Source organism: Benincasa hispida, unplaced genomic scaffold, assembly GCF_027475165.1.
Source record: "Benincasa hispida cultivar pf3 unplaced genomic scaffold, pf3_genome.v1.1 HicScf920, whole genome shotgun sequence".
Taxonomy (NCBI): Eukaryota; Viridiplantae; Streptophyta; class Magnoliopsida; order Cucurbitales; family Cucurbitaceae; genus Benincasa; species Benincasa hispida.
The window spans coordinates 8,433-30,565 of record NW_028327065.1 but is presented as its reverse complement, the minus strand read 5'-3'; the positions used below and the strand labels follow the sequence as shown (position 1 = coordinate 30,565).

Below are 22,133 nucleotides of genomic sequence, written 5' to 3'. Positions count from 1 at the left end.
ACGTCTTAGTTGTAGTCAAGGCATTAATTGACAGTTCGGTTCTATTTTTCAGTTTAAGCAAGCTGAAGAAACTGCTCAGAATCTTGATTTGGATGGCCTTGTTGTAATTGGTGGAGATGATTCCAACACAAATGCACGTCTCCTCGTTGAAAACTTTAGGTATTTTTCAGAACTATGAAATTTGTTTATTGCCTCCCTCCTTTTTGCTCTCTTTCTCACTCTCATTGTCATATATGGATAAGCTATTATATGTTATTTTTATTACAAAAATATAAGGTTGAGTAATTAATTACTCTAGGGTACCATTTTTTTTTGTGTGCAAGACTCTATGATCTATATTCCCCTTCTTTCTGTTGTTTTCAAATTAGTAGTAAGAATTTGAAAACCCAAGTGATTGGTTGCCCAAAAACTGTTGATGGTGATCTCAAATCCAAAGAGGTCCCCACAAGTTTTGGATTTGATTCTGCTTGCAAGGTACTCATTTCTCTTTGTAACTGCTTTAGAATTCATATTTCGTTTGGACTCAACTTTGGTGACTGTTGCAAAGTTGAAGTAGTTTCTTCAAGAATTCAAGGAAAAAATGGAATGTCGCATTCATGAGATGAGATGCTTAATAGGCTCTTCTGATGTTTATGCAGATATATTCAGAAATGATTGGTAATGTGATGGTTGATGCTCGATCTACAGGAAAATATTACCACTGTAAGCATTTTGCTTAATGAAATTGAAACTAAAAATAGTTCTGATGTGCTGACATGTTCATAATAACTGAATTATTGACATTACCAGTATTTAAAGTTCAGATATGTCCACTTTTTTAAAAAATATATAAATAAATAAATAGATAATATAAATAATAAATCCCATCTTGTTGCTTTATCTGTAAAATACAGTGCACTTCACGGCTGCTCAATTTTATTAACCTTCTCTATTTGACCTACCTAATGTGAGGTTGTACTTTTTCATTGTTGTGATGTTGATACCTTTTTGTTTCTCACTCAAGTTTCAAGTTTATTATCATATGACATTAAAGTGTACATATATCCACAGTTGGACGGCTTATGGGTCGTGCTGCTTTTCACATCACACTGGAGTGTGCTTTGCAAACTCATCCAAATATTACTATTATTGGAGAAAAAGTAGTTGCTTTATTTAAACTACTTAAGATAGAAACCTTTGTCAAGGACAACATTTATCTCCACATGCTTTACCAGATAGAAATCTTTGTCAAGAGGGGCATTTACCTCCACATGCAACCCTAGGGTAGTTTATTCTCTTTGAGAATTAGATTTTGTCTCAGTAATAACTAATAATCTTTGCAACAGATACTATGTAACTATGAAAACTGAAATTGTTGAGTCCGTTAATATATCCTGTTTGAGAATTTTATCTTCTTGCATTTTTACATGGAATGGTAAATATCAAACAAAACTTAAGGGTAAAGATGAAAAGTTGTGATAAACAAAGGATTCATGGAATTAGGTTGAAACTTTTAATATGGTGCAATGGAACTAAGTATTGACATCCCATATCATATTCAATTGCCTAAGTGATATTGGATGCCTTTTTTGTCTGCTTTGAAAAATTTGTTCTCTACCACCTAGTTGTATTTGACTCATGGAGATTTATTGGTTTTGAATGTATGCAGGCGAAAAAGTTTCTAGACAAAAAATAATGTGTTTTGAATGTTGACTCATTTATTAATAGAGCTTTAGTTTATAGGGTACATCGAATTTACAATGTGATTTGCAGGTTGCGGCTAAGAAGCTTACCTTGAAAAACGTTACAGACTACATTGTCGATGTATTTAGTAAACGTTCTGAACTTGGTTATTAATTATGGTGTTGTACTTATTCTCGAGGGTTTGTTTGACTTCATTCCGGTGGTATTTGTCTTGTTATTGTAACTAATTGTGTTTATTTCTTTTGGTTGTATACTCACTATCCACTAAACCTAAGATTCTCGGGATCAATATTTCATTCTTGAATCGATATCATTTATAATCTGCTTTCTACAAGTGCAACAGCTTATTTCGGAACTCAATGAAATTCTTGCCCACGATATTATAGATGAGGATAGGTTATGCACAAAGAAATATTATAGATGAGGATAGGTTATGGAAAAAGAAACTAACTCAATCTCATTACTTTTTTGAATTTTTCCCACGAGCAATCAAAGAACAATTGTTGCTTGAAAGAGATCCACACGACAATGTCCAAGTAATTGTTTTTTCTTTTTGTTTTATACATGTCTTTCCATGAAATTGAGTTGGAAAAGAGAAAACAAAAAGGTGCATATAATGGGCGGCCAATTCAAGGGGCAGTCACATTTCTTTGGGTACTTAATCTATTCGTGCTTGAAATGTAAACTTACGAATGGTACGAGCGAATGGCCACGAGATGATACGAAAAAAATTGTACTTTGCTGGTTAGTGCTCTGTGTGTTATCTCTGTTTAATTCTTCTTATGACTTATAGGTACGAAGGGATGTTGTGTTTACCCACGAACTTTGATTCAACTTATTGCTATGCTTTGGGTTACACTGCTGGAGCTCTCCTCCAGAGTGGAAAAACTGGACCAATATCATCGATCTGTCTGTCCCACTTCTTGTACCTCCTGATCATTTTAGTCTATAACCTTTTAACCTTTCATTCTTTTTCTTGATATCAGTTTCCTCCATTGATTTTTTCCTCGTTTCTATTACTTACTAGTTATGCATATTAGGTAGGAAATTTGGCTGCTCCAGTTGAAGATTGGATGGCTGGCGGAACTGCATTGACTTCGTTAATGGATGTGGAAAGGAGACACGGTATGATTTTTTCATGAAAACGTGCATTTCTGTTCTCATGTTTTCTTGAATAACACATTAATAATTTTTTTTATAGAATATTTTTTATGGGGAAGAAGAAGGGAAATGACAAACAGAGTATCAATTATCCAGCCGAAATGAGAACAATGAAGTTCACTAGAAGAAAAAAAATGAAAGATGAAAAAAAACTCTCCAATCTATATTAAAAAGACGACAATTTTCTAGTTGATGAAACTTAAAAGTTTATTTTATTTTTCTTTTTTTAAGTATCCAAATAACTTACTAGTTACAAACACAATACTATAAAGACTAGTTAAGGTGCATGTAAGATCAGAAGAACAAGGATAAAAGTGGAGTATCATCATGTAAAAGTGGGGTATCTTTTCTCTTAACAATTTTGAAAGGCTTTGGATTTATAGAACATCTTCATGAAGTCTAGTTTAATATTTGTGATTTGATTATCTCTTTCTAAATGTAGAATTCGTTTGGCATGTAAGTTCAAGCCTGTGATCAAGAAGACAATGGTGGAACTAGATGGTAATATGATCTCTTTCTAGAGTAAATTATGTTTCCTTTAATCTCCTTCCCAGTCTTATATTATAATTCACGCCGCTCAATTTGTTATGTGAGGAGGTTAGATCAGAATCCTACCATTGATTATGCAAGTTCAAATCTAAAAGAAGAATGGAGCAGGTGATCTGGATATAGGTATCTTACACAACCAAATTGATGAAAATCGAACCTATTTTTCAGAATTTTGATAAGATATTTTAATTAAGTCCTGGGTCAAATTCCATAGTTGGAAGTGAGATATTTAACTTCTTTGTAGTTTCCATTCTTACATGAATTATTAGGAATGTGTTAAGTTCATTGTAATGTCTATTTTGTTGGTGTATATTTTTGCTCATTATTGTCTTGTAAACAGCCGGCCGGCAAAATCACAGACAAAGCTTTATGGTATTTCTTTTAATTCTTAGAAAAGGAGGGCTCCTGGGCATGTTCTCGAAAGGGAAGGCAGAGGTAGTGCTTCCAATGGCGAAGAGAGGCGGCTCGACAAAGAAGGAATTAGAAATCGTCAAAGATGACTTCTTTGTTGGCGAAACGAAGGGCTAGTTCTTTCTCACTCCATCTTATGGTATTTCACTTGATTTCTTTCTTTTTGTCTTTATTTCTCCTTTTTCTTTCATTTTTTTATCTCTGTTTCTCCGTCTATCTTCTCCATCTCTTGCTTAATTTTCTCCATTCATATGATTGTATCTCAATAACTTTTTGTTTTTCTGTTTTCTTCATCTCATTTCCATTGATACTCCTTTCTTCTATTTCTTTCTCTCTTTTTGTTTGCCCTTTGTTAAAATTTGATACTTCATGTATTATTATTTAGTTTATAGCTCAATGTCATTAAAGCTAAAATATTGAAATATTAGTTAAGTAACTTGGTCATTAGTGTTGCGTGGGTGTATCATTAGTGTGGATGTTAGTTTAAACAATATAAAAAATTGTTACGACTGTTGTATTTGGTTAGTTAATCATGTACTTTTTTGCTAGGTTGAATCACTTCCTTTTTATCCCCAATTCAAGTTACGGAGTAGAAGAACACACTAAAAGGTATGAAAAAGTTGTAGTAGTCTTTTACCTTCAGGCTATTAAATTTGAGTGATTTAGTCACATATTAACTCTAAATCTTGCTTAGAATATTTTTCTTGAACTGATATCATTTATAACCCGTTTTCTACAGGTGCAGCAGCTTATTTCGGAACTCAATAAAATTCTTGCCCATGATATTATAGATGAGGATAGGTTATGGAAAATGAAACTTACTACTCGTGTTTGAACTTTTGCTGTTTTACTTTAACGCTCCTGTCCAAGTAATTGTTTTTTCTTTTTATTTTATACGTCTTTCCATGAAACCGAGTTGGAAAAGAGAAGGCAACAAGGTGCATATAATGGGCGGCCAATTCAAGGGGTAGTCACATTTCTTTGGGTACTTATTCTATTCGTGCTTGAACTTTTGCTGTTTTACTTAAACGCTCCTGTTTAATAATTTAGTGATTAACACATATTATATTTAGCACTTGGGTAGTAGGCAAATCAGTTGATATCTCAAAAACATGCATGTTGGTAAATGCATTAAGATCTTTTAAATTCATATTTGATAATTAGGGGTATCAAGTATCTAGACTTCAATTATGAACTCGTAAAGAAAATGACCAATCAAGTGATGGCTTAGGCTTACAGCTACTTGACTTTCAAATGTAAACTTACCAATGGTACGAGCGAATGGCCATGAGATGATACGAAAAAAATTGTACTTTGCTGGTTAGTGCTCTGTGTGTTATCTCTGTTTATTTCTTCTTTTGACTTATAGGTACGAAGGGATGTGTGGTTTACCCACGAACTTTGATTCAACTTATTGCTATGCTTTGGGTTACACTGCTGGAGCTCTCCTCCAGAGTGGAAAAACTGGACCAATATCATCGATCTGTCTGTCCCACTTCTTGTACCTCCTGATCATTTTAGTCTCTAACCTTTTAACCTTTCATTCTTTTTCTTGATATCAGTTTCCTCCATAGATTTTTTCCTCATTTCTATTACTTACTAGTTATGCATACCGGGTAGGAAATTTGGCTGCTTCTGTTGAAGATTGGATGGTTGGCGAAACTGCATTGACTTTGTTAATGGATGTGGAGAGGATACACGGTATGATTTTTTCATGAAAACGTGCATTCCTGTTCTCATGTTTTCTTGAATAACACGTTAATAATTTTTTTTATAGAATATTTTTTATGGGGAATAAGAAGGGAAATGATAAACAGAGTATCAATTATCCAGCCAAAATGAGAACAAATGGAGATCGCTAGAAGAAAAAAAACGAAAGATGAAAAAAACTCTCCAATCTATATTAAAAAGACAACAATTTTCTAGTTGATGAAACTTAAAAGTTTATTTATTTTTTTCTTTTTTTGAGTATCCAAATAACTTAATAGTTACTTAGACAATATTTAACAATTTTGAAGGATTGATAGAACATCTTCATGAAGTCTAGTTTAATATTTATCATTTGATGATCTCTTTCTAAAGGTAGAATTCGTTTGGCAAGTAAGTTCAAGCCTGTGATCAAGAAGACAATGCTGGAACTAGATGGTAATATGATCTCTTTCTAGAGTAAATGTCGTTTCCTTTAATCTCCATCCCAGTCTTATATTATAATTCACGTCGCTCCATTTGTCATGTGAGGAGGTCAGATCAGAATCCTACCATTAATTATGCAAGTTCAAATCTAAAAGAAGAATGGAGCAGGTGATCTGGATATAGGTATCTTACACAACCAAATCGATGAAAATCGAACCTATTTTTCAGAATTTGGATAAGATATTTTAATGAAGTCTCGGGTCAAATTCCATAATTGGAAGTGAGATACCTAAATTCTTTGTAGTTTCCATTCTTACATGAATTATTAGGAATGTGTTAAGTTCATTGTAATGTCTAATTTTGTTGGTGTGTATTTTTGCTTAGTATTGTCTTGTAAAGGGCCGGCCGGCAAAATCATAGACGAAGCTTTATGGTATTTCTTTTAATTATTGGAAAAGGAGGGCTCCTGGGTATGTTCTCGAAAGGGAAGGTAGAGGTAGTACTTCGAATGGCGAAGAGAGGCGGCTTGGCAAAGAAGGAATGAGAAATCGTCAAAGATGACTTCTTTGTTGGCGAAACGAAGGGCTAGTTCTTTCTCTCTCCATCTTATGGTATTTCACTTGATTTCTTTCTTCTTGTCCTTCTTTCTCCTTTTTCTTTCTTTTTTTATCTCTGTTTCTCCGTCTATCTTCTCCATCTCTTGCTTAATTTTCTCCATCCATATGATTGTATCTCAATATCTTTTTGTTTTTCTGTTTTCTTCATCTCATTTCTATTGATACTCCTTTCTTCTATTTCTCTCTCTTTTTGTTTGCCCTTTGTTAAAATTTGATACTTCATGTATTATTATTTAGTTTATAGCTAAATGTCATTAAAGCTAAAATATTGAAATATTAGTAAAGTAACTTGGTCATTAGTGTTGCGTGTGTGTATCATTAGTGTGGGTGTTAGTTTAAACAATATAAAAAATTGTTACGACTGTTGTATTTGGTTAGTTAATCATGTATTTTTTTGCTAGGTTAAATCACTTCATTTTTATCCCCAATTCAAGTCGTGGAGTAGAAGAACACACTAAAAGGTATGAAAAAGTTGTAGTAGTCTTTTACCTTCAGGCTATTAAATTTGAGCGATTTAGTCACATATTAACTCTAAATCTTGCTTTTCTATCTTAAAATCTAGCTCTTTATTTTATCCTTGTTTTAAAAAATGTTTGAATTAGTCTTTGTCAAATATTATGTCACACTTGCATTAGTCTTTGTAAAATCTAGCTCAAGTGCCTATTTATTTGTTTTGCTATTCTTACGTTCTCACTTCTTGGTGGAAACTAAAAATCCCATAGAAAGTTCATTTATTTTCTTGGTTGGTTCTTTGGGAACTATTAATGCCTTCCACGTCTTGCAAAAAACCTCCCATATGTCTTAGGCCTGAATTGGCAAGTTTTGTGTAGCATAGCCGAGTTCTAAACATTTACCTTGGTTGTCCCTTTTCCACTAGAGTCTCCAGGTGTTTTTGGTTGGGATTTATGTTTTAAGCCTTTTCTTTTTGCTAAGGTTGGGTTTTCACCAAATGTTGGTGGAGGTCTTTATCTGTATGCAAATTGATTGATTTCGTGGAGACCAAATGCGTTTTAAAGTAGCCTAAATTGTTACATTCGCTTGGAGACCAAATATCTCTTTTCATTTTTTAAATTAAAAATTTCGTTTCATTGAAACCCCCTCTCTCTCTCTCTCTCGTTGTTTTAGCCATGAAAATTTTAGTCTCTTGCTGGCCAAATCCTCACATTAGGGACTCATATGGAGCTTTTGGAGAATCAAAATCCCTTCTTAGAGTGTTATCCATTTCATCCACAAGCTCTTTCCTCTTATTCTAGTCAAGTCCTTCATCTTCTCGACCTTGTCGAACACTCAATTTTCCACTTCTTTCATTGATTCAATCTTTCATTTCTCTACCTATCTCCCCATTTTCATCTTCATTTCTCTCCTACCAATGTCTCCGCCTTTCATCGCTAATGCCGATGTTTCCTTAGTCATTGCATCTTCTCCGTCGGAGATTGGCCTTGTTTCTACTGTGTATATCGAAGTCCAAGCCCACTGTATCGATCAACCTCTCCCTTTTCCCTCTATTCCCAAAAACCCCTTCAAAATCCTCGATGGCCCTCCTAGCTCTGCCGCTGGCAATCCGGGTGTTTATTATCCATAGATCATTTACTTTCTCTTCTTGTTTTGGAGTTTTTAGCCTTCATAACGTGCTTTTTTTTTTTGTACTCTGTTTGGTAACTGAGTTGATTGATGTCTCGAAGGAAGAGTAGTGACATGCATTGAGTTTTGTTTGTTCTTTTACTGTTTTGCTTATGATTGTAAATCTTGCTTTTGTTTGGAACTTGAGTTTTACTGAATGCGTTTGAGGCCAGTTGCTACTTCTTAAGGTTTTAAAGTGTTTGAATTGTGTGTTATAAGTGCGCGCAGATGATATCACAAAGTTGTTTCTTGATCTTTTCGGCCAACCGTCGGCAATGTTGGTGCCAAGTGATTCCAGTTCGGTGCAGGTGAATAAGAAATTGAAGATCGGAGTTGTCTAGTCTGGTGGCCAAGCACTGGGAGGGCATAATGTGATTTCTGACTATTTGGTAGGGTCTCATTGTGTCCACATTTATAAATCAAGAACAAATGTTTGCTTTTCTGTTCAAGTTGTGGCTAATTAGCAGCTTCAATGATTTTGGTGAAGATTACCTACAAGTTCATGCAAAAGGAAGCACGTTGTATGGTTTCAAGGGTGGTCCTGCAGGGATCATGAAATGTAAATATGTAGAACTAACTGCATAATTTATCTACCCATATCGCAATCAGGTTAATTTTCTTGAAGGGATTTCTAGCTTTCACTTGTTAGAATTATTAGTGTGAATATGTGCAGTCTTGATTCGAAGTGATTGCCATTTGTATGCAATTCTTGATTTAAATGCATTTTTGTTTTATTAGGGTGGTTTTGATATGATATGTAGTGGGAGGGATAAGATTGAAACACTAGATCAGGTGAAATTCTTTCTTCCCAGAATTTTCATTTTGAGACGTCTTAGTTGTAGTCAAGGCATTAATTGACTGTTCGTTTCTATTTTCAGTTTAAGCAAGCTGAAGAAACTGCTAAGAAGCTTGATTTGGATGGCCTTGTCAATTGGTGGAGATGATTCCAACACAAATGCCTGTCTCCTCGCTGAAAACTTTATGTATTTTTCAAAACTATGAAATTTGTTTATTGCCTCCCTCCTTTTTGCTCTCTCTTTCTTACTTTCATTGTCATAGATAAGCTATTATATGTTATTTTTATTGCAGAAATATAAGGTTGAGTAATTAATTACTATAGGGTACCATTTTTTGTGTGTGCAAGACTCTGTTATTTATATTCCCCTTCTATCTGTTGTTTTCAAATTAGGAGTAAGAATTTGAACCCGAGTGATTGGTTGCCCAAAACTATTGATGGTGATCTCAAATGCAAAGAGGTCACCACAAGTTTTGGATTTGATTCTGCTTGCAAGGTACTCATTTCTCTTTGTAACTGCTTTAGAATTGATATTTCGTTTGGACTGAACTTTGGTGACTCTTTCAAAGTTGAAGTAGTTTCTTCAAGAACTCAAGGAAAAAAATGGAATATCGCATTCATGAGATGAGACTCTTAATAGGCTCTGCTGATGTTTATGCAGATATATTAAAAAATGATTGGTAATGTGCACAAAGAGGAAATCATAATAAACATCAATCGAGAAAAGCTCCGGATTAAAACAGTCAAGATTCTGGAAGAACGAGAGAAGAAGAAAATGCCACCGTGGACGTGAAAGGCCCAGCTTGGAATAAGTAGTCCCTGAGCTACTATGTGAAGACCTCATCACGGATGCATTCTTTTCGAATATCCTTTTTCTACCTCAATACTTCATGAACTTTCATCACCTTATTATTACCTGTTATCATATATTTGCTTTTACTGTTATCATTACCCTCTCAATGTTTTCTTTGCAAACGATCAAGGCACACGATTGCGGAGGCGCTGCATGAAGATACAACTACTTTATTATTATCATTACCCTCTCAATGTTTTCTTTGATGCAATGTAAAGGAAGATCGCCGCAAAGAAGGAGGCATCGACAGACAATGCCGACGACAGCGCAAATTTTGGTGTTGTATTTTTCCTTCACTCTATTCCAAATTCTGCACCATCGCATCGTATTTTAATTTTGAAAGTTTTATCACCGCATCCTGTTTGATTACCGCAATCATTTAACATTGATATATTTAGTAAGTCGCCGCATGCTTTCTCTTTGCCATTTATGATTTCAAAGATGAATCACATGCATCTATTTTTTTTTTTATATATATACTAGAGTCAACTTATTTTTAGGACAATCACCTCAAGAAATGTTTCTAAAAGTTAGTGGTCTGCTAGGTTTCTTTCAAACTGATCCTTTACCAAACTTCTTAAGAACATTGGATGACTTCTTTCAATCTATTGGCAAGGAGGACATTGCCGCATTTTAAATTTTGGGGTGAGGTATTTATTTTCAACCTTGCTATTTTTGGCTATATGAAGAAAAAAAAGGAAAATTAGAATAACAACTCCACTGCCAACGCAATGGAGAAACACATGTTGATAAGAGTTAAGTTGTGAATGACACATACCTGTAGTTGGATGTCCGCAAGACACACGTGGGGGCAAGCCGAAACGAAAGTAAGTCGCCAGGATCAACGCATAAACAAATACCGCAATTCTGCTGCTAAGTATGTATGAGTCTAGTTTGAGAAAGAGCGTCTTGCTCGTAATTGGATGTCCGCATGACACATGTGGGGGCAAGCCAAAATGAAGGCGAGGCATGCGTCCATCGCATGGTAGTTGCGCTCGTCAAGCGATTGCGATCACCGTGTCGAAGTTGCGGTATTAAGCGAATGCGGTCACTACAAGATTGCGGCTACACGATAACGCATAATAGAGGGATCAACGCAAGGTTGGTGGAATGAACGCATCAACGTACATCTTGGGAAAATAAAAAACTGATGTTGACATTTCACCTACTACGCCATTAGCAGCAGAGATTTAGAAAGGACTAACGCGTCGCGAATGTCAGAATCAGAGCAGTCCATTAATGCTGTCGGCGATCCAATCTCTATATAAAGAAGCCGGTGAGCAGAATGTCAACTTATCTAGAGTTTTTCCCTGCGATCCAGACAAATGCGTGAGAAGAAGGCTTGAGAATTCTTCATCTCCTTCTTCCATTCCGAGAAACGACCAAAGCCTACGATCGGAGCTAGATCTCGGGAGAGTCAGCTCCACCGCCCATCCATGGCACCCTGATGCGTTATTTTATGAGGTGGAATTATGGATGAAAATGCGTTGAGCACTTAAGTTTTCTCAGTGGAATTCAAGTGTATACCCCACTGAGTTTCTTGGTAAGTCCAGGGTCGAACACAGGGACTTGGGAAAAAATATGCGGTGGTAATTTCTCAGAAGAATTTGCGGTAACCAAATAAATCAAGTAGTTATTGGGAATGTTGTTTGTGGTAATAAAAATAAACAAATACAGCGGAGTTCGAAAAGAGTTATAAAACGGGACGCGATAAGTATGCGGTGAATGGGTTGAGAAGAGTTTCGGCTAACACTTCTTAGGATGCGTTCATGCTATGCGATCATGCAACACACATACAATAGTAAATCATCTCTCGATGCGAATGCTACGACTTTTAATGCTAGAACGCATGCGATATATGCGATAAGACTATAGGACCTACACATAAGCCTCTATTCTTATTTATGCGATGAAAAAATGACACATACACATATAAGGCGACCACATAATATCATACCTATCTCTAGGATGCATGCGATGCAGGTTGGCAAACAGAATTTATCTCTAGGTTCCTATCTTTTGTTTATGCAGTTCTAATCATTGCACTCTCGAGTCTAGATTCTAACTTAGCTCTTTCAAATCTTAGGTTCTTTCTTTAGACTCTCTCTCTCGAGTAGCTCTAAAGGGATGTCGAGCACAACATAAAGAAAATGGAGAACCTAAAGAGAGAGTCTAAAGAGCTACTCGAGAGAGAGTCTAAAGAGAGAGTCTAAAGGGATCAATATGTCATTCTTGAACTGATATCATTTATAACCCGCTTTCTACAGGTGCAACAGCTTATTTCGGAACTCAATGAAATTCTTGCCCATGATATTATAGATGAGGATAGGTTATGGAAAAATAAATATTATAGATGAGGATAGGTTATGGAAAATGAAACTTACTACTCGTGCTTGAACTTTTGTTGTTTTACTTTAACGCTCCTGTCCAAGTGATTGTTTTTTCTTTTTGTTTTATACATGTCTTTCCATGAAATTGAGTTGGAAAAGAGAAGGCAACAAGGTGCATATAATGGGCGGCCAATTCAAGGGGTAGTCACATTTCTTTGGGTACTTATTCTATTCGTGCTTGAACTTTTGCTGTTTTACTTAAACCCTCCTGTTTAATAATTTAGTGATTAACACATATTATATTTAGCACTTGGGTAGTAGGCAAATAAGTTATGAACTCAAAAACATGCATGTTGGTAAATGCATTAAGATCTTTTAAATTCATATTTGATAATTAGGGGTATCAAGTATCTAGACTTCCATTATGAACTCGTAAAGAAAATGGCCAATCAAGTGATGGGTTAGGCTTACAGCTACTTGACTTTCAAATGTAAACTTACCAATGGTACGAGCGAATGGCCATGAGATGATACGAAAAAAATTGTACTTTGCTGGTTAGTGCTCTGTGTGTTATCTCTGTTTATTTCTTCTTTTGACTTATAGGTACGAGGGATGTGTGGTTTACCCACGAACTTTGATTCAACTTATTGCTATGCTTTGGGTTACACTGCTGGAGCTCTCCTCCAGAGTGGAAAAACTGGACCAATATCATCGATCTGTCTGTCCCACTTCTTGTACCTCCTGATCATTTTAGTCTCTAACCTTTTAACCTTTCATTCTTTTTCTTGATATCAGTTTCCTCCATAGATTTTTTCCTCATTTCTATTACTTACTAGTTATGCATACCGGGTAGGAAATTTGGCTGCTTCTGTTGAAGATTGGATGGCTGGCGAAACTGCATTGACTTCGTTAATGGATGTGGAGAGGAGACACGGTATGATTTTTTCATGAAAACGTGCATTCCTGTTCTCATGTTTTCTTGAATAACACGTTAATAATTTTTTTTATAGAATATTTTTTATGGAGAATAAGAAGGGAAATGATAAACAGAGTATCAATTATCCAGCCAAAATGAGAACAAATGGAGATCACTAGAAGAAAAAAAATGAAAGATGAAAAAAACTCTCCAATCTATATTAAAAAGACAACAATTTTCTAGTTGATGAAACTTAAAAGTTTATTTATTTTTTTCTTTTTTAGAGTATCCAAATAACTTAATAGTTACTTATACAATACTATAAAGACTAGTCAAGGTGCATGTAAGATCAGAAAAACAAGGATAAAAGTGGAGTATCTTTTCTCTTAACAATTTTGAAAGGCTTTGGATTGATAGAACATCTTCATGAAGTCTAGTTTAATATTTATCATTTGATGATCTCTTTCTAAAGGTAGAATTCGTTTGGCAAGTAAGTTCAAGCCTGTGATCAAGAAGACAATGGTGGAACTAGATGGTAATATGATCTCTTTCACCACGAGCTTCAGTTGAGCTAGTTTGAGATTGTTAAGCTTCACTTTCATCTTGTAGAACCTCAATATTTCTTACTTGGCCAACTCCTTATGATTGCCACTTATTTGTTTATCACATCCTTTAGTGCCTTTCCCACTAACTCACCTCACCTGTAACAATATCACTACCTGGAATAGTTGCTTCAACTCGTTTATTCCCAGCCATATCAGCCACAACTTTCTTAGTACAATCATTACTGCTATCATTAGTTTTGCTATTTTCTTCCACAGTACACATATCATTTTTAGCACAAATACCAATATTATCAGAGACGAGTATGAGCATCATTTTCATTCTCAACACAAATATTGAGGTTATTAGAGACGGAAGTATGAGTTCACCTTGGGCTAATGTTGGTTCGGACTCATAGATCGTTACCGGAGAAACAATAGGTGGCCCAATTTCCTTCTTGAGATTCTTCCTTTAGTATTTTATCCATGGACCTATTTGATAGGTAAGACAGAGACAGTGTCGGTAATATTCAAGATAGGATTAGGAAGGGAATCAGAAAAGAACAAAGATTGGGACTAGTTAGTCTCTTCATTAGAGCTATTCCCCTGAAAATGACTAATAGGAAAGGAAGGTTGATCCTCTAGAAAGGTGACATCTATCGAAATAAAATACTTGTGGGAGGGTGGATGAGAACACTTATACCCACGTTGATGGAGAGGATAGCCAACGAAGACACATTTCTAAGCACGAGGAGTAAATTTTGTCTTTTAACGCAACTGCGCGCCTCAATGCATACTCAACCTTTCCATGCAGCGTCTCGCGTGCACACTTGTACAACCCTCGTGTGCAACCTAGCGTACACACCCATGCAATGCCTTGCGTCATTTTGCCTTTGCGCACATCTGTAGCCTGCCCGGTTGAGTTGCCTGCATGTTCAACGGTTGCAGTTGCATGATTATTCAATCCAAAAATCCAAATTCAAATTCAAGCTGAATTTACTTATTTTTCCAGACATTATTTCGGGAATTTCCCTTCTACAAACTTATTTTAAAATGTCTTAACTTATCTTAAAATTTGAGCTTCAAATTCTTCACGATCTGGTCAGAATTTTTCAATCTTCACACCTTGCTCAGAATCACCCGAGAGCTTGACCTCTTGAGGAAATCTTCTGATTTCAACTTGAATTCTTATGAATTTCCTTCCAGCAACCTCAGAGCTTCATCTACACTCCTTAAGCCTTCAAATGGCTGTGGAATCACCCCTTTAGCACGAGATAATTGTCCAAACCAAGTTCTTGAACTGAGGCTTCCCTTTTAGATTAAGAGATGCATGACCTTAATTACACTTAGGCTGCCACCTATCCCACTAAGTCAACATTAAACCTTCTAATCTCGACAACTGGCCACTACAATTGGTGATTAAGCTGAAAGCTTCCCCTAATCACCAATGCATAGCTTCCTAACTCTTACCAACGCATGGCTTTACTTGGACGCATACACCTCTCAGCCAATGCACGCCTCAGCGCCCTTTCTCGCACCCGATGCCTAGTCTCAAGATCATCGCATGGCCTTACTTTACACACATCCTTGCCCGACCATTGCACACCAACGCACGCACAAGCCGCATCGCTTAAGGCATCCTCGCCCATGCACGCGTTCTTGCCCACCTAACCTCAACGTGAGTCTCGGCTAGCGCATGGCATCGTCTTCTCGGCCAACACTTAGCCAATGTCCTTCTTCACGCCACTAGCTTTCATCTTAACCTTAAGATTCTTAGGCTGTCGCACACCTCAGCATGATCGTCAATGCACCATGACCTTCAACACTTAGTCAAAATTTCTCTCCTTAACCAAGCCTTCTTACTCTTTCACTTAACACTTGAGAGCCCTTAGTAAACAACACTTGAAATCATTTTTCTTTCCTTCCTTAGCATCCTCAAGCTTTCCCTACAACCTAGTATTAACTTACACTTAATCTTATTTAACATACACAAGTAGAGAAAATAAGCTTCGGGGTTGAAAAATATTTCTTGCTTTGCTTAATGAGATCCACAACTACTTTCCTTCTCAGGTAGTTAGTCATAACTACTTGACTCATTGAATACTCATAGGCAATCATTTTAATATTCATATATTAAGCAAACAAAATAACTTCCACAGATTCTACTTAGATCATGATATTAATCTTCACCCTTACCCCATTAGAATTAGTTACTTATAACAAGAGATAAAGTGAAAGTGAGGATAGATAAGATGATAAAAGTGAACATGATGATATTAAAATAGTTGTTGAATACACAAATGAACAATCTCTTAAACAAAATGCAATACAACAACTAAAAAGATAAAGAGATAAGGTGAAGGGAAGTTGTTAGTAATCTCTTGCTTCCCACAGATGAATGTTAAGGCTGCTAGTGATATAATGGTTGGATGAATGCAGAAAGCCCTTGTAGTCTCTTACTTCGGCGAAGCTTCAATTAAGAATTGGGGTGAAATATGGAGGTGGAATTTTTTTCTCGTGCAAATCTCAATCTTTGGGTATAAAAGTCCATCCCTCCTTCATGGCGTCAAGGCTCTATTTATAGAGCCGTGCACTGACTATTGGTGGGATTCCCACTCTGATAAGTCGTTATCGTCTAACGTGGTAGGTGAGAATGTCAGCCTTGCTATCATGGTCAATATTCTAAATACTTACCAGAAGATCCGCTGACTGCACAATTTATCTACCCGTATCGCAATCAGGTTAATTTTCTTGAAGGGATTTCTAGCTTTCGCTTGTTAGAATTGTTAGTGTGAATATGTGCAGTTTTGATGCGAAGTGATTGCCATTTGAATGCAATTCTTGATTTAAATGCATTTTTGTTTTATCAGGGTGGTTTTGATATGATATGCAGTGGGAGGGATAAGATTGAAACTCCAGATCAGGTGAAACTCTATCTGCCTAGAATTTTCATTTTGAGACATCTTAGTTGTAGTCAAGGCATTAATTGATAGTTCGGTTCTATTTTTAGTTTAAGCAAGCTAAAGAAACTGCTCAGAATCTTGATCTGGATGGCCTTGTTGTAATTGGTGGAGATGATTCCAACACAAATGCTTGTCTCCTTGCTGAAAACTTTAGGTATTTTTCAGAACTATGAAATTTGTTTATTGCCTCCCTTCTTTTTACTCTCTTTCTCACTCTCATTGTCGTATATGGATAAGCTATTATATGTTGTTTTTATTGCAGAAATATAAGGTTGAGTAATTAATTACTCTAGGGTACCATTTTTTTGTGTGCAAGACTCTGTTATTTATATTCCCCTTCTTTCTGTTGTTTTCAAATTAGGAGTAAGAATTTGAAAACCCGAGTAATTGGTTGCCCAAAAACTATCGATGGTGATCTTAAATGCAAAGAGGTCCCCACAAGTTTTGGATTTGATTCTGCTTGTAAGGTACTCATTTCTCTTTGTAATTGCTTTAGAATTCATATTCCGTTTGGACTGAACTTTGGAGACTATTGCAAAGTTGAAGTAGTTTCTTCAAGAACTCAAGGAAAAAATGGAATGTCGCATTCATGAGATGAGACTCTTAATAGGCTCTGCTGATGTTTATGCAGATATATTCAGAAATGATTGGTAATGTGATGGTTGATGCTCGATCTACAGAAAAAGTGTACTTTGCTGGTTAGTGCTCTGTGTGTTATCTCTGTTTAATTCTTCTTTTGACTTATACGTACGAAGGGATGTGTGGTTTACCCACGAACATTGATTCAACTTATTGTCATGGTTTGGGTTACAGTGCTAGAGCTCTCCTCCAGAGTGGAAAAACTGGAACAATATCATCGATCTGTCTGTCCCAATTCTTGTACCTTCTGATCATTTTAGTCTCTAACCTTTTAACCTTTCATTCTTTTTCTTGATATCAGTTTCCTCCATAGATTTTTCCTCGTTTTTATTACTTACTAGTTATGCATACCAGGTAGGAACTTTGGCTGCTCTAGTTGAAGATTGGATGGCTGGCAGAACTCCATTAACTTCGTTAATGGACGTGGAGAGGAGACACGATATGATTTTTTCATGAAAACGTGCATTCCTGTTCTCATGTTTTCTTGAATAACAAGTTAATAATTTTTTTCTAGAATATGTTTTATGGGGAATAAGAAGGGAAATGACAAACAGAGTATCAATTATCCAGCCAAAATGAGAACAATGGAGTTCACTAGAAGAAAAAAAATGGAAGAAGAAAAAAACTCTCCAATCTATATTAAAAAGACAACAATTTTCTAGTTGATGAAACTTAAAAGTTTTTTTTTTTTTCTTTTTTTGAGTATCCAAATAACTTAATAGTTACTAACACAATACTATAAAGACTAGTCAATGTGCATGTAAGATCAGAAAAACAAGGATAAAAGTGGAGTATCATCATGTAAAAGTGGAGTATCTTTTCACTTAACAATTTTGAAAGGCTTTGGATTGATAGAACATCTTCATGAAGTCTAGTTTAATATTTATCATTTGATGATCTCTTTCTAAAGGTAGAATTCGTTTGGCAAGTAAGTTCAAGCCCGTGATCAAGAAGACAATGGTGGAACTAGATGGTAATATGATCTCTTTCTAGAGTAAATGTCGTTTCCTTTAATCTCCTTCCCAGTCTTATATTATAATTCACGCCGCTCCATTTGTCATGTGAGGAGGTCAGATCAGAATCCTACCATTGATTATGCAAGTTCAAATCTAAAAGAAGAATGGAGCAGGTGATCTGGATATAGGTATCTTACACAACCAAATTGATGAAAATCGAACCTATTTTTCAGAATTTGGATAAGATATTTTAATTAAGTCTCGGGTCAAATTCCATAGTTGGAAGTGAGATATCTAACTTCTTTGTAGTTTCCATTCTTACATGAATTATTATGAATGTGTTAAGTTCATTGTAATGTCTATTTTGTTGGTGTATATTTTTGCTCAGTATTGTCTTGTAAAGGGTCGGCCGACAAAATCACAGACGAAGCTTTATGGTATTTCTTTTAATTATTGGAAAATGAGGGCTCCTGGGTATGTTCTCAAAAGGGAAGGCAGAGGTAGTACTTCGAATGGCGAAGAGAGGCGGCTCGGTAAAGAAGGAATGAGAAATCGTCAAAGATGACTTCTTTGTTGGCGAAACGAAGGGCTAGTTGTTTCTCTCTCCATCTTATGGTATTTCACTTGATTTCTTTCTTCTTGTCCTTCTTTCTCCTTTTTCTTTCTTTTTCTATCTCTGTTTCTCCTATCTTCTCCATCTCTTGCTTAATTTTCTCCATTCATATGATTGTATCTCAATATCTTTTTGTTTTTCTGTTTTCTTCATCTCATTTCCATTTATACTCCTTTCTTCTATTTCTTTCTCTCTTTTTGTTTGCCCTTTGTTAAAATTTGATACTTCATGTATTATTATTTAGTTTATAGCAAAATGTCATTAAAGCTAAAATATTGAAATATTAGTTAAGTAACTTGGTCATTAGTGTCGATTAGTGTGGATGTTAGTTTAAACAATATAAAAAATTGTTACGACTGTTGTATTTGGTTAGTTCATCATGTACTTTTTTGCTAGGTTGAATCACTTTATTTTTGTCCCCAATTCAAGTTACGGAGTAGAAGAACACACTAAAAGGTATGAAAAAGTTGTAGTAGTCTTTTACCTTCAGGCTATTAAATTTGAGTGATTTAGTCACATATTAACTCTAAATCTTGCCTAGAATATTTTTCTATCTTAAAATCTAGCTCTTTATCTTATCATTGTTTTAAAAAATATTTGAATTAGTCTTTGTCAAATATTATGTCACACTTGAGTTTATGATTTTTCTGTTCCTTGATTTCTTGAAACTAGCTGATCTTTATTTTTTGACTTATTTTATTTCTCTTTTAATCGGTTCTTTGAGTGATTAGTTGTTTAGGATTGTGATTTATGATTCTATAGGGCATGGACAAAGAAAAAGAGATGACATTTTAGTTCGTGGGTATTTTCATCTCCAGAATAGAATCTCAAATTAAAATCCTAAGTTAGTAACTGACAAATCAGAATTGGAATTGATTAAATATGTCAAGCGGGGATAAAAAAAATTCACTTTTAACTTTTTGTATTTTATACTCATGCTCCTTTGCCTTTTTGCATAATCTTTTTTGGTTCTATACAGGCCAACGGAGGATTTATAATGAGTGCAAGTCACACAATCTAGGTGGACCTGAATACGATTGGGGTATTAAGGTGATTTTTTTTTAAAAAAAATATTTTGCACTGCCCTTTATATTTAATTAAATGAAATTATTGGTAAAAATGCAACCTTTTGATGAAGCATAATGCTTTTGTTGCAAAATGTTAGTTGAAAATTATGATCTTTATCTTATAATCCATGACAACTACAACAATGATGTATCTATGTTTATCTGACTTAAATGCATTGACTTTTCAGTTTACTTATAGCAATGGGCAGACTGCACCTGAATCAGTTACAGACAAAATATATGGAAACACCATTTTGTTATATTTTTTTTTTTTGTTCAATTTCTTGTTTACTTTCAAATTAGTCAATTTTCATGTTATATTGCATTCAATATTTTGTACATTTTTATTCTTTTCTTGTTTATATGAAAGTTCTCTTTGAGTCGTCTGGGTCCTCAGTCCTCTTGTGAAGTGCCTATTTATTTGTTTTGCTATTCTTACGTTCTCACTTCTTGGTGGAAACTAAAAATCCCATCGAAAGTTCATTTATTTTCTTGGTTGGTTCTTTGGGAACTATTAATACCTTCCATGTCTTGCAAAAAACCTCCTAAAGTGGCAAGTTTTGTGGAGCATAGCCGAGTTCTAAATATTTACCTTGGTTGTCCCTTTTCCACTAGAGTCTCCAGGTGTTTTTGGTTGGGATTTGTTGTAAGCCTTTTCTTTTTGCTAAGGTTGGGTTTTCATCAAATGTTGGTGGAGGTCTTTATCTGTATGCAAATTTATTAATTTCATGGAGACCAAATGTGTTTTAAAGTAGATTAAATTTGTTACATTCGCTTGGAGACCAAATATCTCTTTTCATTTGTTCAATGAAAAATTCCGTTTCATTGAAACCCTCTCTCTCTCTCGTTGTTTTAGCCATAAAAATTCTAGTCTCTTGCTGGCCAAATCCTCACATCAGGAACTCATATGGAGCTTTTGAAGAACCGAAATCCCTTCTTAGAGTGTTATCCATTTCATCCACAAGCTCTTTCCTCTTATTCTAGTCGAGTCCTTCTTCATCTTCTTGACCTTGTCGAACACTCAATTTTCCACTTCTTTCATTGATTCAATCTTTCATTTCTCTACCTATCTCCCCATTTTCATTTTCATTTCTCTCCTACCAATGTCTCCACCTTTCATCGCTAATGCCGATGTTTCCCCCGTCATTGCATCTTCTCCGTCGGAGATCGGCCGTGTTTCTACTGTGTATAGTGAAGTCCAAGCTCACCGTATCGATCAACCTCACCCTTTTCCCTCTATTCTCAAAAACCCCTTCAAAATCCTCGATGGCCCTCCTAGCTCTGAGTTGATTGATGTCTCGAAGGAAGAGTAGTGACATGCATTGAGTTTTGTTTATTCTTTTACTGTGTTTTTCTTATGATTATAGATCTCGCTTTTGTTTGGAACTTGAGTTTTACAGAATGAGTTTGAGGCCAGTTGCTACTTCTTAAGGTTTTAGAGTGTTTGAGTTGTGTGTTATATGTGCGTGCAGATGAGATCACAAAGCTGTTTCCTGATCTTTTCGGCCAACCGTCGGCAATGTTGGTGCCAAGTGATTCCAGTTCGATGCAGATGAATAAGAAATTGAAGATTGGAGTTGTCTAGTTTTGTGGCCAAGCACTGAGAGGGCATAATGTGATTTCTAGACTATTTGGTAGGGTCTCATTGTGTCCACATTTATAAATCAAGAATAAATGTTTGCTTTTCTGTTCAAGTTGTGGCTAATTAGCAGATTCTATAATTTTGTTGAAGATTTCCTACAGGTTCATGCAAAAGGAAGCACGTTGTATGGTTTCAAGGGTGTCCTACAGGGATCATGAAATGTAAATATGTAGAACTGACTGCATAAATTTAAACAGAGAGATAATTTTGATGTATTTTCTTCACGCTGATGATAAGAATAAACTAAAGTGTGTTTGTAATATATTTTCACGTGTTTAATTTAAAAAATAAGTCATTTTAAAAAAAATAAATGTTTGATAAGTATTTAAAATAACTTTTTAAATGTTTTTTTTAATAAATATTCACGAAGGATGTTTAAATAAAAATAAGTTTTTAAAAAAACCATTTTTCCACAAGCAAACAGATCCTACATAACTAACTAAATATTTATTTTATAAAGTAGTTCTTCAAACAGAGTTTATATTAACAATAGTAATAAAAATAAATTATTCATAACATAATAGTTATTAATTTATAAGGACAAATTTATAATATTTATTTTTTTTACTAACATGCAAATGATCAAAAATAAAATATTATAAAATAAAAACTCAAACATTCCTATAGGTTGGAAGTTGCTCA

General features: G+C 35.1%; 1 protein-coding gene, 1 long non-coding RNA gene and 2 pseudogenes across 3 annotated transcripts; all 4 read left to right on the top strand.

Annotated features, from left to right (window-relative positions):
- The window catches only part of LOC150029786 (pyrophosphate--fructose 6-phosphate 1-phosphotransferase subunit beta-like), a 35,299-nt pseudogene extending 34,497 nt beyond the window's left edge, over nt 1-802 (top strand).
- Nucleotides 35-21,753, top strand: LOC150029783 (pyrophosphate--fructose 6-phosphate 1-phosphotransferase subunit beta-like; annotated as a pseudogene). The gene is made up of 14 exons (XR_016527326.1): nt 35-159; nt 324-474; nt 639-702; nt 1,051-1,139; nt 1,753-1,883; nt 2,016-2,079; nt 2,114-2,337; nt 5,174-5,289; nt 5,425-5,505; nt 18,558-18,784; nt 19,179-19,238; nt 19,762-19,832; nt 21,322-21,483; nt 21,582-21,753. The product of XR_016527326.1 is annotated as a pyrophosphate--fructose 6-phosphate 1-phosphotransferase subunit beta-like (transcript).
- Nucleotides 5,949-8,563, top strand: LOC150029785 (uncharacterized). The gene is made up of 4 exons (XR_016527330.1): nt 5,949-6,120; nt 6,322-6,548; nt 6,956-7,015; nt 8,403-8,563. It is a non-coding gene; the product is annotated as an uncharacterized LOC150029785 (long non-coding RNA).
- On the top strand, nt 8,570-17,561 carry LOC150029784 (pyrophosphate--fructose 6-phosphate 1-phosphotransferase subunit beta 1-like). The gene is made up of 10 exons (XM_090310355.1): nt 8,570-8,783; nt 8,913-8,966; nt 9,053-9,157; nt 9,364-9,466; nt 9,632-10,100; nt 16,482-16,535; nt 16,622-16,728; nt 16,936-17,041; nt 17,206-17,272; nt 17,388-17,561. Exons 5-10 carry the CDS (start codon nt 10,017-10,019, stop codon nt 17,462-17,464), a joined length of 495 nt encoding a protein of 164 aa, XP_090166481.1. The 5' UTR covers nt 8,570-8,783; nt 8,913-8,966; nt 9,053-9,157; nt 9,364-9,466; nt 9,632-10,016; the 3' UTR covers nt 17,465-17,561.
- Nucleotides 21,754-22,133: the final 380 nt, after the last annotated feature.